This window comes from Coffea arabica, chromosome 3e (assembly GCF_036785885.1).
Source record: "Coffea arabica cultivar ET-39 chromosome 3e, Coffea Arabica ET-39 HiFi, whole genome shotgun sequence".
Lineage (NCBI taxonomy): Eukaryota > Viridiplantae > Streptophyta > Magnoliopsida > Gentianales > Rubiaceae > Coffea > Coffea arabica.
In genome coordinates this window covers 17,657,695-17,674,352 of record NC_092315.1, presented here as the reverse complement: position 1 = coordinate 17,674,352, position 16,658 = coordinate 17,657,695, and the positions used below count along the sequence as shown (strand labels likewise).

The 16,658-nt window shown below is 35.6% G+C and overlaps 1 protein-coding gene and 1 long non-coding RNA gene across 2 annotated transcripts; both read left to right on the top strand.

The window, feature by feature from the left end:
- Positions 1-601: 601 nt before the first annotated feature.
- Positions 602-9,344, top strand: LOC140004623 (uncharacterized). The gene is made up of 3 exons (XR_011812683.1): positions 602-733; positions 1,340-1,799; positions 8,875-9,344. It is a non-coding gene; the product is annotated as an uncharacterized lncRNA (long non-coding RNA).
- A 4,081-nt stretch (positions 9,345-13,425) lies between these two features.
- LOC140038422 (uncharacterized) lies at positions 13,426-13,923 on the top strand. The gene is made up of 2 exons (XM_072083775.1): positions 13,426-13,517; positions 13,593-13,923. Exons 1-2 carry the CDS (start codon positions 13,426-13,428, stop codon positions 13,921-13,923), a joined length of 423 nt encoding a protein of 140 aa, XP_071939876.1.
- Positions 13,924-16,658: the final 2,735 nt, after the last annotated feature.

Below are 16,658 nucleotides of genomic sequence, written 5' to 3'. Positions count from 1 at the left end.
ACAAAAATAGTGTACTCTTTTTTCTTCATTAGAGTTTTTTTTTCATTGACTTTTTTTTAGTAAGGTTTTAACAAAATATATTCTTTATATAATGAACATTGAAGGGGAGTATTGAGAAATTAATAAGTGATAAGTATGGATGCTTATTTATCTTCTCAAGTTATACATTGAAATATTCATTCCCTACAAGGTTTCATTGGTATATTGATGCATATTCTTTTAGTTCAATAGTTCATTATAGAACTGCTTAATTTATATAATTGAAGTACTAAATTCGTATTTTTATATTACATATGCATTTGGCCTTGTATCACCTATAAATAGGGGTATCACAACCTCATTTGCAACATTTAGGTCTATTGAATATACAAGTGAATAATAGAAATATTTTTCACTATTTGCTTGTGTCCATTCTACTCTATTCTCAGTTTATTTTTTTAGTTTCACAACAATATTTGAAATCAATATTCATTTAAGAGAAAAAACGTCATTTGAAATCAATATTCACATTTGTTTAAGAGAAAAAATGTTAGAAGATAAAAGTGCTTGTGCGAATAACTAGTTGTTACTGATAATATATTCACCATTCATAGGCCATTTTCAAAGTACATTAGAAACTCTTTCATCTATCAATTGCACTTCTCTAAGACCTTCGCTTCCTTGTTCTCACGCTGTCATCTTCTTTGGAGTTCTGCAAGAATAAATCACCATCAGTAATCGTAGCAACATTCAGGTAAATTCCTTTTGGAATTTTGGTTATATTTGCAGTTTATAATTAGGTTTGTTGGTGGGCTTGCGTCAAGAGTTAATTGATTTTAGAATAATTTGTGGGATCTGTTTAGCTTATTTGGTTTTTTTTTTTTGTTGGTTTCACTAATATGCACCCTTTAATCTTAGATTCCTTCTCATTTTGTCAAAGTGTTGAGTTTTTTTTTTTTTTTTTTTGGTTTCTGGTGTTGTGGAGTTGAGAGTTCTTGATTGGCGAATTGACATTGATTGCAAATAGAAGGCGAAATTTGGAGTAAAAAGCATGGTTTTGTTAATCAGGTTCAGAGAATTAATAATGTTCCGGCTTTAATTGGAGGAAGAGATTTGTGGTTGTTTGAAACTTATCTTGCCATCTGTATTTGAGGTTTGTCATAATTTAAAACAAAATTTTGATCCAGAAGGTGCTTTTTATTGAAAACTCCCAAGATATAGTCAATTGTGAAAATATTTTTGTAGACACCAAATTTTTGTCAATTCTTAATATTTTCCTGAAATTTTATCTATTTGATAAGTTATTATTATTATCATTTTTTTTAATATATATTAATATATGATTTTCTCATTTTTGTAGGTTTGTTTTTGGAAAAAGAAAAAAAAAACACAAAACAAAAGAGAAAAATCAAGAAATAAAAAATCACTTTCATCATTTTCCCTGCCAAAACAACTATTGACCCATTCCACACTCAATTGCCATGGACCTTTCTTTCATTAGCTAAGAAATCATCATTTTTGGAAGATTCAGCACACAAGCTCCATTTTTTGCTACAAGTCCCTCTCGGCTCTCTCTGGAAAAGAAGGAGAAAAGAAAAAAAAACACACAAAAAATAAAAGGGAGGCTCTCGGCTCTCTCTCTGGGCTGGACCAAAAAGAAGAAGAAAAAAAAAGAGAAAAACTCCTCTCTCTCTCTCTCGGCTCTCCTCTCTCCCAAATTTTTTCCAACACATTTGCACACAACAAGGCAGCAATCGGTTGGATTGGAGCTTGGCAATTTCATCAAAAATCTTGGCAAAGGGACCAAACTCTTCATTGAGGTATTTATCTCCCTTTTTCCAGCTTTTCTTTTTTAAATTAACTAGATTGAATGTATGTGTGGTTACCCTTTTTTATTGCTTATTTTTGCTGGTTTTTGTTGGTGTTGTATGGATGAAATTTTGGGATGGGTCACTGAACAAAATTAGGAAAAAAGAAACGGTGCTGTGAATGCATGCCAAATGTTTGAAAAAATGTCTAAATGAAAAAATGAATCAAAGAAGTGAATTTGGCGTGTATGTTTTGCTTAAATGGAAGACCATTAGCTAGCAAAGATCTGAAAATGCTTGGTTATCCAAAATTTTGGGGTTTTGAGCCTTCAAAGCATTAGAATAATTTTCTTCATTTTTGGGGCTGTTGTGACTTAATGCATCATTTTGTTGTTGTTTTCTTGTTAACTAAGGTTATAGTTGTAATGTAGAGGTTATAAGGAGGGTTTTGGCATAATTTTCATGTTTTTTTGGCGAAGGTTTAAGGATTATAAAAGAATAAAAACTAGACTGATTTTTGCTATTTTGACCACTTTGTTTTCCTTTTTTGTAAAAAATAACTTCGAAAATGGAACCTACGCGAAAAATGGAGTGGGAAGGTGCATTTTGAGAAATTTTAATCACCGGAAAGGTCGCCGGCGGTGGCGGTCGGTGGCGGCGGCGCCACCGGCGGCCACCATGGCTGCCAGCTGAAGCTTCTTCGGTTGGCCGAAGAAGAAGGAAAGGAAACGTATGGGGAAGAAAAGAGAAAGAAAAGGAAAGTGGGTTGGGCTAAGTTAATGTAGGTTTTTTTAGTGGGCTTGTTTCTTATTTTTTGGTTGGGTTAGAAGGTCGGAGCCCATGTTTTTTTTGGTTGGGTTTGAGGGATAAAAAGACAGGCTGGCCTGCTCGTTTCTTTTGGGTTTCGGTTGGGCTTAGGTAGTATCCGGCCCAAATAAATAAAAATGACGGCCCGATGGCCTTTCTTCTCCCAAATCAGAAACTGAATTTTGCACTTTGGCCCCTGATCTTTGGAGTAGTTTTATTGTGGCTCAGAACATTTTAATTTTGTTTCACTTAGGTCCTTAAATTAATTGCATTTTGGTCCCTGAATTTTATCTTTCATTTAATTTTGACCTCTAAACTTTGAAAAATATAATTTTTGTCCCCAAAAGTTTTTCGATTTTTGCAATTCAGTTCCTAGTGAATTTTGACTCTCTTTATTATGATTGTTTCTTTTCTTTAATAGTTAATTATGTTACTTTTGAGTATGTTCAACTTGTAATTTTTAGATATTCTTAAATTTATTTACGTTTGACATATTGAGGTGAATTTTCATTATTATTATTAGTTTTTTCAATTAAATTGGTGCCATGATTCTTTTGTTCATTTTGAGTATAAATATGGCAATTTGACTCCGTTTAGTCACCATTTCAAAAGGGAGGTACCCCATTATTATTATTTCAATGTCAATTACGTGTTCTTATGTGCTCCTACGTGTTCCTATATGTTTATATATTTTTATATGCTTTGTTTATTTGATTTGAATGTTCATTTAAATTTTCTTATGTTTGTTTAGTTAATTTTATAATTATTTGAAAGGCACTTAAATACCTCAAAAATGTAATAGATAGGATAATTAGATTTGTTTTATTTTATTTCCCCTTTTAGATTGTAGTTAGGCGCTCCCCGATGTAATAGATAGGTTGTGTGCTTATGTGGCTTATGTGTTACGTGCCTTATCCGCTTTCCCTAGGATTTTTGCATCTAGATATTATGCTTATGTGTTATGTGCTACGTGCTCTTACGTGTTTATTTGTTTTAATTTATGCTTTATTTGTTTCACTATGAATTGTTAATGCATGACGCCACCACACTAGTCCAACGCTAGTTGTGGCTTCTCCCTCCGTTTACTTGCTAGTCCAATGCTAGTAAGGATTTTTAGAGATGGGCTAGTCCAACGCTAAACCCATTAGGTCGCCTTGCGCTAGATTCATCTTTGTGTGCTATTCACTACATTTTCATGCATATTTTCATTTTTAGGATCTTTTCTCATTTGTATGATATTCCCTACTATATTATCCCCCTACCCTCTATAGGTGCTAATCATGTCATTTAGAATTGCATCTCATTTAAGCTAGTTCATTTGCTTGTTCATGTTAGGATAGTTATTTTTTTTTTAAACATGGAAAATGGGTGATTATAACTTTTTAGTTTAAATACCCTATTAATCCATGTATAAGAAAATCATGTCACGGGTTTTTATCTCCCGTACCCTTTATGTTGCATTCCCTTTTTCTTTAATCACTTATATATATGTATATAATTTAATTTCTTTTCTCTTATTTTAATTTCATCATTCGCATACTCGTGACACTTTCAAGGAATCATTTTGGCCTTCGCAATTAATGCGATTGGTTCGATCAAACCCTTGAATGAACATTTTGTCCCTTTTGATATTTTATAAATTTAGATTTGCATCCATTGAAGAAACATCCAAATGTGATAAATTTAAGGGTTAGATTAAGAAAATTTTGACTAAACCACGCAACTAGCTTAGACTAGGTTGAAAGGGTGCCTTAGATTTGAGATAATTGAACCTTTGCCTTCCCTTTTTTCAACCGTGACTCCCGAGCCCATTTTCTCTGTTTTCAAAGACCTGGAGTTGTCGAAAAGGGTTTTATTTTATTTTATTTAAAAACACTTTTTGGGTGACTTGGTACACCCAAACTTGATACCAAGTGGCGATTTCTATTTTTTTCTTAAAAAACTCTTTTTAGACTATATTTTTGGACCCAAATTGTCGCATTTTTTAAAGTCCCATTTTAGGTCTTTTTTTCATTTTTCATTTATAGAATCAAATCTTTTATAAACCCTTTTTATTTTCCATCGCGAAAAATGGGGCGCGACAATTTTTAACTGATACATTTTTTTTACCTAATTGATAACGTGATTGGTAATAATTGAAAAAATTAATTAAGGAATTCTACGGCCATTTCTTGCGATTTCTTTAACTAGTTTGCCTGATTTATTAAGCGTTTTGCTATTGTTGCACATTCAAAGAAGCTTGATTTTTGTTTTGTGGGTATTGCAAAAACTTCGATAAGATTGATGCTTTTTTTGATGGGTTTCAAGATAATATGTACGAGTTAAAAGTTAAAGTGAAGGAAGATGCATGAGCATGATTTTCCTTCTCTCTCTCCCCCCAATCGAATGCCTAATTGTATTTTGCTTGTGGTTATTACTGAACTAATAGTGATACAATACGTCTTTCATTTTCTATGCTCGGATCTGTTATTGGTAACTGGACTTTATCTTGATATGTCCTCTTTTTCCTTCATTAGTCATGCTAACATTATATTCCACTTGTCCAAAAAAAAATTATATCCCACTTTATTATGTTTACCATACAAATAATATTGAACATTGCTACATGGAGAAATCTTACTACATTTTTTCTTGCACTGGCATTGCAATTCAAGGGGAGCTTTTGATTGGTTTTTTATTTGCTAGATTTTATTTTCATATTAGTGCGTCAGAGCTTCTTTTTTTTTTTTTTAATCCTTTTACCAAGTTTTACAGTTTTTTTTTTAGTGTCCTCTTGAACGATTGTATTGTTGGTGGATTGGGTGATGCTGATGCTACATAAGAGCTGTTGATACGTTGATGAACTTGTTTGAAAATTCGTCAGGCGAGTAAGAAATAGCCAGATGTTGGGGATGCAAACGCTAGTTTAATGAAGTTAATATGCAAGTTAAAAAGATGTAGGAAGAGATAGTTAGAAGAAATAGTTTTGTCACCAAAATATTATTATCATTGTAATAATTGCCCTACAAGGTGTACATCTAATTAATATTGAAGATGAGGTATGCATCTCCTTGGAATCCAAAATTTAGCTTGCTGTTGGGAGTCAAAACTTGGCGTCTCTTGGCAGGTAGAGAACTTGTCCGTGGCTATCTTCAATGGGCACTTTAGTTGTATTTAGGTTAATGTGCTTAGACCCGATAGACGTTCTAGTGAGGCTTCAAAGAACTGCATTAGTTAGACTTTGATGCCTTTCAAAGAGATTAGATTTCTTAGTGATTGTTTTGAAAGGCAATTTCTCAAAATGCTCGCACTTTCTCTTGCTCATGTTTTTGCACTACTATAAATGGTTTCTCTACAATAATAGGGAAATTGACACCTGCATGTTGGGCTGGTCATTAAAGCTAAAACAAAATTCGACGTCCTTTGCAACTACTCATTGAAGTTAGCGATTGTTTCCACTAGGGTGTTGTTAAGGTATCAGTTGGAGATTTTAACATAGAATTGTGCAAAATAACTTTCCAAACATTCTTTGGGATTTATAGAAGGGATAATTTCAGAAATCTACCCGGAGGTTTCAAGAAATATCACCTAACTCCCTTGAAATTTTCAATATCTTGCTTAGCACTCTTGAAGTAATAGTGGGACCATATACCAACATCAAAGGTAATGAATTGTCAATAATACCCTTATATTTAAATTTCTTTAACAATTTCTATACATACATATATTCCTATGTTTTATAGAATATATATATATATATATATATATATATATATAATTGAATTGCAAATGTCAATGAAATATTCAACACATTTGGAGAAGAATAGCTACAAGTTCTTTTTTTCCTTTTTTGTGTTTCACAACTATATTTATCTATTTATTTATTTGTTTGTTCCTATTCATGTAGAGTGCGAGAGAAATGAAGTAATTGAATCTCCAGACTTTGTGGTTTTTCCAATTCTAACTTTTTCTTTTTATAAAAAAAAATTGACATCTTTCACATCCATAAAAAAGTCAGTCTATTTTACGTAAATTCTCTGTATGATATTGAAGTTAAATTTTATTTATTACTCAAATGTATGAGTTTTACATGCTAATTGCCTTCAATGCTATGAAGGGTTTTATTTGTAGAAATGGTTTAAAGAATAGTATTTGCTATTACTATCTCTCTCTGCTATAGAAGTGAATATTGGCTATAACATAAATACTTATCAACTTTCATCCCCTCACTTTTAAAATGGTACCAATTTATCTTGATTTATAAAATATTCATATTTTTAATAGCCTAAGGGTATTAAGGGCACTAAAATGGTCTTTCTCCTCAAATATGAATTTTCTAATATTACTTTTGGTTAGAAGGTCTTACAATGTTACCAAAATGTCACTTTGAGAGGTGCTAAGTGGGATTCTAAAAATCTCAAGAGAGTTAAGTGATATTTCATGAAACCTTTAGAGAGATTTTTGAAATTATCCTTTAGGGTCCGTTTGGTTCACGGACTGGATGAGATGGGATGACTCATCCTCGGATTATTAATCCTAGGTTGAGTCATCTCCGGATAAATAATCCAAATTATCTAATGTATGGTTGGTTCTCAGTTGGATAAGATATGTTAGAAAATAATCCTATCCCGTGTTTGGTTGGAGATTGGATGGGGAAGGATTACTATTTTAATGACCAAAGCATCCCTTAATTTGTAGATTCTTTTTAATAAAATAATCTAATATTTTATAAATATTAATAAAATAATTTAATATTATTTAATTAAATAATCTAATAAATAATTTAATATTTATAAATTTTATTAAAATAAAGTAGTTTAAAACTTTATAATTATAAAGTAAATCAAGGGTTTTGATAGATAAAAATTTGCATTCATTCAAACTTAGCCCATTTGGGTCCTTAAAACAGATTTTGACTAAACTTTTGAACCTAAATTTTAAATTCAATTAAATAATGGGCCAAGTTTTGGCTAAATTAAGGTTAAATCAATTAAAATCTAACTCATTTAAGAGTTTTCAATGAGCCGAACTCAGGCTAATATCGAAGATTCTTCTTTGGATCGAGTTTGAACTTATTGAAGTCCTCATTCACAAAGTCCAATTAATAAGATTATATATTTATATAAATTTCATTTAGAAAATAAGGTTAGTAAGGGTAATTTAGTCCAAGGGTAATATAGTCCTTCTATTATGATGTTAGTATGGCAAATTAGTCAAAAAATTTAAATCAATGAATAGGGGTAAGTCAAAATTTTTAAAATAATGAATAGGGGCAAATTAGTCAAAAACTTTAATAGAATTAGTAGGGGCTAATTCTCTGTTTATTATGATATTATTATGTGAGAGTATGGTTATATAATAGCTAATTTAAATTTGAATCATTCATAAGGATAAATTAGTCTAAATATTGTTATATTGGTAGTAGGGGCAAATTAGTCAAAAAATTTAAAATTAAATAGTAGGGGCAAATTATTCCATTCCTATTATATTATCATGTGAAAGTAGGATTATATAATTATAAGAGTATAAATTTGTATTTTTTGTAAGGATAAATTAGTTTAAAATTTTATCATTCTGTCTGTTAGTCATCCCGGGATGACTAATCACATCTCCTTCATGGGATTATTTTATCCCATGAATAAAGGATTAATTCGGTTAAATAGGATGTGTCATCCTATATATAAAATGCAATCGAACCTGGGATGACACAGGATGATTAACCCAATCCTGTGTCATTCCATGAACCAAACGGACCCTTATAAAAAGTGAAAGGTGATGACATACATGGCGATGTTAAAAGAGCCATTTAGCTTATGAACAGTAACCATGGACTGGTTATACTGTAATTTTACTCAACTCTGGTGGCCATTTCGTTGGTCAGCAATTTTAGTTAGCAATGTATTAGTGTCCCCAGCACGTGAGAGTCATTTGTTCACGCCTTTCTCCTCCAGGTTATTTCGGCCCCCTTCGTTTCTGTCTTCTCCTCCCCTTCTCTCTGCCTCACAAGATTTTGGTTTTGTTATTGCCGTTAGCTTGACCTTACTCCTCGATCGCTCTCCTCCAGCTTGGCTAGAGCAGGAATCATTGTTAATTATACGTGGTAATCAGTTTTTTTTTGTTCCTTCCTAATTAAGTTGGACGTGATCATCCATGACTCCTGGGAGTAATATGTGCTAAATTGGGCTCATCAGTTTGTTGAAGTATTGAAATTTGGGTCATATAATTGAATGCATTTCATTTCCTTTTCTGAAAACTTATAAATTTCAATCGCTGATGGTTTGTTTTCTTGTGATTGCTTTAGTTTAATATGTCATGAAGTGTAGAGAGATTGCAGAAAGTTTTCCCAAGTTCAGCTTAAAGGAAGAAGAAGGTGTGATCCAGAGTTCGAAGAAGGCGCGGTTGATCAGCTTGAAGAAAGATGAAGACGTGACTTCAAAAAACACGCCTTCACTAGGAATAACAGAATTATGCTTCGATTATGGACCACTGCAGCTGATGATTCTAGAATTACACGTGTCATTAGTTTATTGGACAGATTAGGAGTTAGTTAGTCCTGAAAACAATAAAAGCTCAGAGGATCTTTGTGATAGTTAAGTTTTTGTCATATTGCCAATTGGTTGTAAAGAGAGATTTGGCTCTGCCAAATTCCCTCTACTTCCCTCTCACATTTTTCCTTCATTTTTTCCTCCCCTCTCTGAATCCATTGTTTCTATTTCTGTAATTTGTTATCAAGTTATTAATGAGAAGCTGAGTTCATAATTTTCCTTTACAGTCTCCTGTTCCATTCATTTTGTTAAGATGAAGTTCATTGCTGCTGCAAAATCTATCACCATTGCTATACTCTGGTTCTGTACTATTACAGTGGTATCAGAGCTCAGCTATGACCATTGGGATGACAAAATCACAAGATGAAATGCTAAAGAAGGATCTAACTGAGCTAGGTAGTGTGGTCAAGGTTCTGGAACACAGGCAGGAAGGTACTGAGAGAACCCTTAAGAGTCTAGATCAGAAGTATGAAAGTATGACGTCTATGATGGCACAGATGATGGCAAAGTTGAATGACAAGGACAAAGATGTGGAAAGTAGCAGCTGTATAGCAAGTCCTAAGAAAGGAGGCAGGAAGGGAGAAACACAAAATGAAGGCCAGGGTAGATCAGATTGGAAGAAGAGCAGGTCCTTTGCTAGGGTACCTAAGATGGAGCTGCCTAATTTCACAGGAGATAATCCAAGGGAATGGATCAGAAAGGATAACAAGTTCTTCAAGATCAACGAAGTGGAGGAAAACATGAAGTCTGAGATTGCAGAACTGTACCTGAGAGACAGAGCCGACACCTAGTTCCATGGGGTGTTTAGTGGTAGAGAAGCCATTCCATGGACTGAACTTGCCACTGCACTGTGTGAAAGATTTGGTGAAGGCACTCCAGAGGAAGCCATTGAGGAATTCAACAAGAGAAAGATAGGTAGGCTCTGTAGCAGACTACTTGGAGAAGTTTGAGTTGCTCAAAGCACTGGTAATGCCTTCCCTTCCTCATTTGACTGATTCTTATTACAAGGCATGTTTTATAAGTGGCTTAAAGGAAGAAATAGTTAATATGGTCAAAATGGCAAAACCCCTAACCCTGGCTGATACAATAGAAGTAGCCAAGTTGCAGGAGAAAAACTTAAAAGCCATGCAAAAAATTCACGAGACCCTACCTAATACCTCCCAGCCACAAAAAGCCCCATTCCACCCTCAGGGCTATACCCAATGGAGCCCCTTCACCCCCAGAACCTCAGATAAACCTCCCACTAAAAGTTACAAAAATCCAAACAGCAACCAGAACCTGTTCAAAAGGATCACTCCTAGTGAGTTCAACATCAAAAGAGAGAAAGGACTGTGTTATAAATGTGCTGAACCCTATACTCTTGGCCATGTATGTAAGCAATCTCACATTCATCTTTTGCTGGTAAATGATGTAAATGAGGACCCTACAACTAATGAAAGTGAGAAGGAGGCTGAATCTGATATTTTCTGTGACTGTATTGAGGGCAAACTAGAGGATGAACAAATAGAAGTTTCTGTCCATGCTCTGGCAGGGGGGAGTGAGCATAAAACTATTAGATTGAAGAGGATAATAAGGGGTAGGACTGTCACTGCACTGATTGACAGTGGTAGTACTCACTGCTTTCTAGATGAGCAATTGGCTAGAAACCTAGGACTGGACATTAGGGGACCTTCCCTAGTAGTTAAGGTGGCTAATGGGTAGAGGGTACAGTCCAGAAGTCTAGCTAAGCCTGTGGTATGGAAGATGCAAGGCTATGAGTTTCAGCACCAGTTCAACACATTGAAGTTGGGGGGATATGATATGGTGTTAGAAGTAGACTGGCTTGCCAGGTTCAGCCCCATGGAGTTTGACTTTAAGGGGCTGAGTGTGAAGTTCAAGAAGGGAAAACAACAGGTGGAATTAAAGGAGAGAATAACTCAGTGCAGCTAAGGCTGATAAAGGGAAGTAGGCTGCACAAGTGGGCTAGGAAACAGGCTTATGGGATCTTAGCACAACTGAGTGCAGTGAATGAAGAAGTGCAGGATCCTGAGTCCATACCCCAGAAATTGAGGGGGTACTATAGGAGTTTAAGGATGTGTTCAGGGAACCCCGAGGGTTGCCCCCTGAAAGGAGTCATGACCATTCCATAACACTTAAAGAGGGGTCCAAGCCTTTCCAGATCAGGCCATATAGATGTCCATATGTATAGAAGACTGAAATTGAGAAACTGGTGCAGGAAATGCTAGGAAATGGTATCATTCAGCTCAGCAACAGCCCTTTTGCATCTCCTATACTGCTTGTGAAAAAAAAGAATGGCACTTGGAGATTCTGTGTGGACTATAGGCAGTTGAATGAGCTAATAGTTAAAAGCAAATAGCCAATACCCCTTATTGATAAGCTTTTGGATGAGTTGAATGGATCCAAATACTTCACCAAGATAGACTTGAGGGTAGGGTACTTCCAAATCAGGGTCAAGACTGAGGACATTCCCAAGACTGCATTCAGAACTCATCAGGGGCTCTATGAGTTCAAGCTGATGCCATTTGGGCTGACCAATGCCCCTGCTACCTTCCAGGGCTTAATGAACCATGTGTTTTAAAAACAACTGAGGAAGTTTGTACTGGTATTCTTTGATGACATGCTAGTATACAGCTCAAGTTTACAAGAGCATTTGAAGCATGTTACAGAGGTTCTGAACATCCTCAAGGAGCAACAGCTGTATGCCAAGAGGAGCAAATGTGCCTTTGCTCAGACACAGGTGGAATACCTGGGCACATCATCTCAGCTAAGGGGGTAAAAGCTGATCCTAGGAAGGTTGAAGTTATGATGAAGTGGGCTAGACCAGAGAATGTAAAACAGCTGAGGGGATTCCTAGGCTTGACTGGGTACTACAAGAGGTTTGTTAAAAGGTATGGAAGCATAGCTAGGCCATTGACTACACTGTTAAAGAAGGACAACTTCCAATGGGGGCAGAAGCTGAGGAAGCATTTCAAAAACTCAAAAGGGCCATGTGTGATACTCCTGTACTGGCCTTGCCTGATTTCAGCCAACCCTCTGTGATAGAGACTGATGCTTGCTACAAAGGGATAGGGGCAGTTCTAATGTAGAACAAGAGACCATTAGCTTACATTAGTCAGGGTTTAGGGCCAAAGGATGTAGGATTATCCGTCTATGAGAAGGAGTTGTTGGCTCTAGTGACAGCAGTCACCAAATGGAGGCACTACCTAGAGGGTTAGCACTTCATCATTAATACTGATCACCAGAGCTTGAAGTACCTACTGGAGCAAAGGATCACCACCTCCTATAGCAGAAATGGCTAACTAAACTCATTGGACTGAGTTATGAGATCCATTATAGAAAGGGAAAGGAGAATGTGGTAGCAAATGCCTTATCCAGAAGAAGTGATCAAGGCTTGGAGTGCACTGCAACAACTATCATAGTTCCAGAATGGATCAAGGAAGTAATTAGCAGCTACCAAGGGGATGATTGGGCACAGAATAGCATTAAAGAGGTATTATTGAACCATGACCAAACCCCCAACCTCAGTTACCAAAATGGTATACTGAAGTTCAAAGGAAGAATGGTTGTGGGATCTGGAGGGGACATAAGGAAAATACTGATCACCACCCTATATGACTCACAATTGGGAGGACATTCTGGCATACAAGCAAGATTCATGAGGGCCAAGCAACTATTCTACTGGCCAGGCATGTATAAAGACAATAAACCAGCAATACTGGAGTGTGATATATGTAGGAAATGCAAGGATGAGCATGTATCCTATCCAGGGTTACTGCAACCTCTTCCCAACCCGCAGTACCCTTGGAGCCATGTCACTATGGACTTCATTGAAGGATTGCCTATCTCTGAAGGAAGGGATACCATTATGGTATCGGTAGACAGGTGTACCAAGTATGCTCATTTTCTGAGCATTTCACACCCTTTTGATGCCCCTAAAATTGCCAGAATATTCATGGATGGGGTAGTCAAGCTGCATGGAGTACCCCAAAGTATGCTATCAGACAGGGATAGGATTTTCACCAGTCAATTTTGGGGTAAGATGTTTACCCTGCTGGGAGCTAAGTTGGACCTCAGCACAACTTACCACCCACAATCTGATGGCCAAACTGAGAGAGTAAATCAGGTACTAGAAATGTATCTCAGATGTTTCTCACATTTGGAACTAAAGAAGTGGAATCATTGGCTGTCTATGGTAGAATGGTTGTATAACACCAGTTACCACACAGCTATTCAGATGACTCCCTTTGAAGCATTATACGTTCAGGCACCACCACAAACTGGCACTGGGACCCTACTCCCAGACTAAGATGGCTGTAGTTGGGGACTATTTGAAGGAAAGGCATAAAATTGACATTACACTGAAGCAGAATTTGAAGCAGGCTCAAAAGAGAATGAAAAGGTATGCTGATGAAAAAAGGAGTGAATGAAAGTTTGAAGTAGGGGATTAGGTGTACTTGAGGCTACATCCTTACAGGCAACATTCAGTGGCTATAAGAGGCAACACCAAGCTGTCAGCAAGATACTATGGACCCTATGAAGTGATAGAAAAGATTGGGGAGGTGGCATACAGGTTGAAGTTGCCAACAAGTTCCAAAATACATCCTGTTTTCCATGTCTCTCTACTGAAGAAGAAGACTGGAGATCAGATCACACCTATCCTGCAACTACCAGAGGTTGATGGAAAGGGACACTTAAGGGTCGAGCCAGTTGCAGTATTAGCTAGGAGAATAGTCAAGAAAAGGAATGCTACTGCAGTGCAATGGCTGATTCATTGGTGGGGAACAGATCCAGCAGAGGCAACATAGGAGTTTGCAGAAGAAATTGAGAAGCAGTTTCCACAGTGACAATCTTGAGGGCAAGATTTCTTGAAGGGGGAGACTCTGTCATGGAGTGCAGAGAGATTGCAGAAAGTTTCCCCCAGTTCAACTTAAAGGAAGAAGAAGGCGTGATCCAGAGTTCGAAGAAGGCGCGGTTGATCAGCTTGAAGAAAGAAGAAGGCGTGACTTCAAAAGACACGCCTTCACTAGGAATAACAGAATTATGCTTCGGTTATGAACCACTGCAGCTGATGATTCTAGAATTACACGTGTCATTAGTTTATTGGACAGATTAGGAGTTAGTTCTGAAAACAATAAAAGCTCAGAGGATCTTTGTGATAGTTAAGTTTTTGTCATATTGCCAATTAGTTGTAAAGAGAGATTTGGCTCTACCAAATTCCCTCTCCTCCCCTCTCATGTTTTTCCTTCATTCTTTCCTCCCCTCTCTGAATCCATTGTTTCTGTTTCTGTAATTTGTTATCAAGTCATTAATGAGAAGCTGAGTTCATAATTTTCCTTTACAGTCTCCTGTTCCATTCATTTTGTTAAGATTAAGTTAATTGCTGCTGCAAAATCTATCACCATTGCTATACTCTGGTTCCGTACCATTACATAATAATATATTCTTACAAATTTTCCCATTTTGCCTTCCAGGTGTTTGTCTTTTTTCTCAAGCTGCTACATGTACATCACCTCGGTAATCGCATTTTCTAGTTATAATGTAATTTATGCTTAAAATCTCCTTACGGCTCCTTCATTGGTATTATAGTCTCTAAGTAGTAGTAAGTTCAGATACTAGAGTTGCCGTCCATTGGTGCTTGATACTCTGCTAATGTTGACTAAGTGGAAATATTGCGACATTGCGTTGGATGTTGAATTTTGACCCAAAAACTATGTTTAATGATGTGAATTTGAATTGTACCGTGGCCTATATTGATGTAATATGAGGTAGACAGACTAAATTAAAATAAAGTTATCAATGTGGGAGTTTCTTTTTCAGTGACCATTTTCCCCTCATACTTTGCTATATATTTGGATTTTGGATTTCTTCTCCATGATTATGAAAGAAAAGTTTGTTTATTTTTGTTGGGAATCTTCCAATACATTTCCCACTCATAATGTTAATGGCCTTAGAAAACCAAATCCTTGTGATGTTCATATGCTAGAAGAGTTCAATGGTTCGGTGGTTGAATTTCATTGGTTCAATGGTTTTTCTTGTGAAAGTAAGAAAGTTGATTTCCTTCTCTTTATTGTTACTTACATGAATTTCCCCTGCATTATTAACATTTAGTAACCCTTACAGATACATATAACTTGGAAATTGGTTATGGGCACCTTGACTAAATCTATGAGTGCCTGAGCAGATCTATTGTGGGATCAATCTGTGTGTGCCTAAGCTTAAATTTTTGTTGTTATTACCTGGTTTGTTTGATGTATAGGCTCCTTGGGAAGATTGATTATTCCAACATGTGGTAATGATATGATTCTATCTGCATATTTGTACATGGCAAGAATTAGTCTTTCTTGGTTTTGTTATTCAGAAGAAGAACAATGACATAATTGAGGTTAGAAAGGAGATGGTAAAAGCAGCCTATGACAAATAAATGTAAATGACTGATAGATAAAACCTTTAAGCTTATGCACTGATTTTGGTTGTAGAACTATTATGTATCTGGTCAAGTGGGTTGAGTTACTTATCTTCCTCTTTTTTGCGCAGCGAAAACTGAACAACTCAATTTTAAACTATACTACAAATTATTTGAACTCTATTTTTTGAAGCTTCTCAGGATAGGAAAAAATAAATTTATGCCTAGAGACTAAAATATGCTAAGCACTTTTTACTTTGGTTGATTAACAGCTTTAGTAACTTTGAAGAGCAAATGAAATGCACAAATGGAGTAAATAGCCTGACTGAAAAAAAAGTCATCTGTAGGCATGAATGAGTGAATTAGGGCTGCAGACGAGTCGAGTCGAGTCGAGTTTTGACCTAATCGAGCCGAGCCTCAACATAATTTCATTGAACTCGAACTCGAGCTCGAGCTCGAGTTCGAGCTTGACGAGCTGACAATTTCAAACTCGAGCTCAAAAAAAATAAAAAATAAATATTTTATTTTCTTAAAAATAAATAAAATAATATTTTTTTAATAAATAATAAAATATTAAGGATGTATATATAATTTTACTATTAAAATTAAAAAAATATAAAATATATATATACTTAAAATAAAAAAATAAAAAAAATATATATACTTAAAATAAAAAATATATATATATATACTCGAGTTCGCGAGCCGACTCACGAGTTAACGAGTTTAATATTTTGAACTCGATTTCGACTCGAGCCAGTTTGAACTCGACTCGAGCTCGAGTCTAGTTTGATTCGAGCCACTCGCGAGCGATTCGATTCGTTTGCAGCCCTAGAGTGAATCATTAATTCCAAATTTTGCAAATGTAATGTTCGCATGTATTCTGTCCTTGAAAATGTTTTTACTTAGAGGTGTGCTTTAGAGCCTAGAGAGTATCTTTTTCCAAGCTTTATTCATTTTTCTCTTTGCTTTCTATGGAGTAAGCTGATCAATATGAGATTAAACATAATTAAAAGAAAAGCATGTTTGTTGTCTATAGGTTGGGCTTAGGTGAAGTTAAACTCAACCTCATCTATGCTCGATCAAAATAATAATATCAGATCAAATACTTAATACTTATACATGTTGAAGATAAAC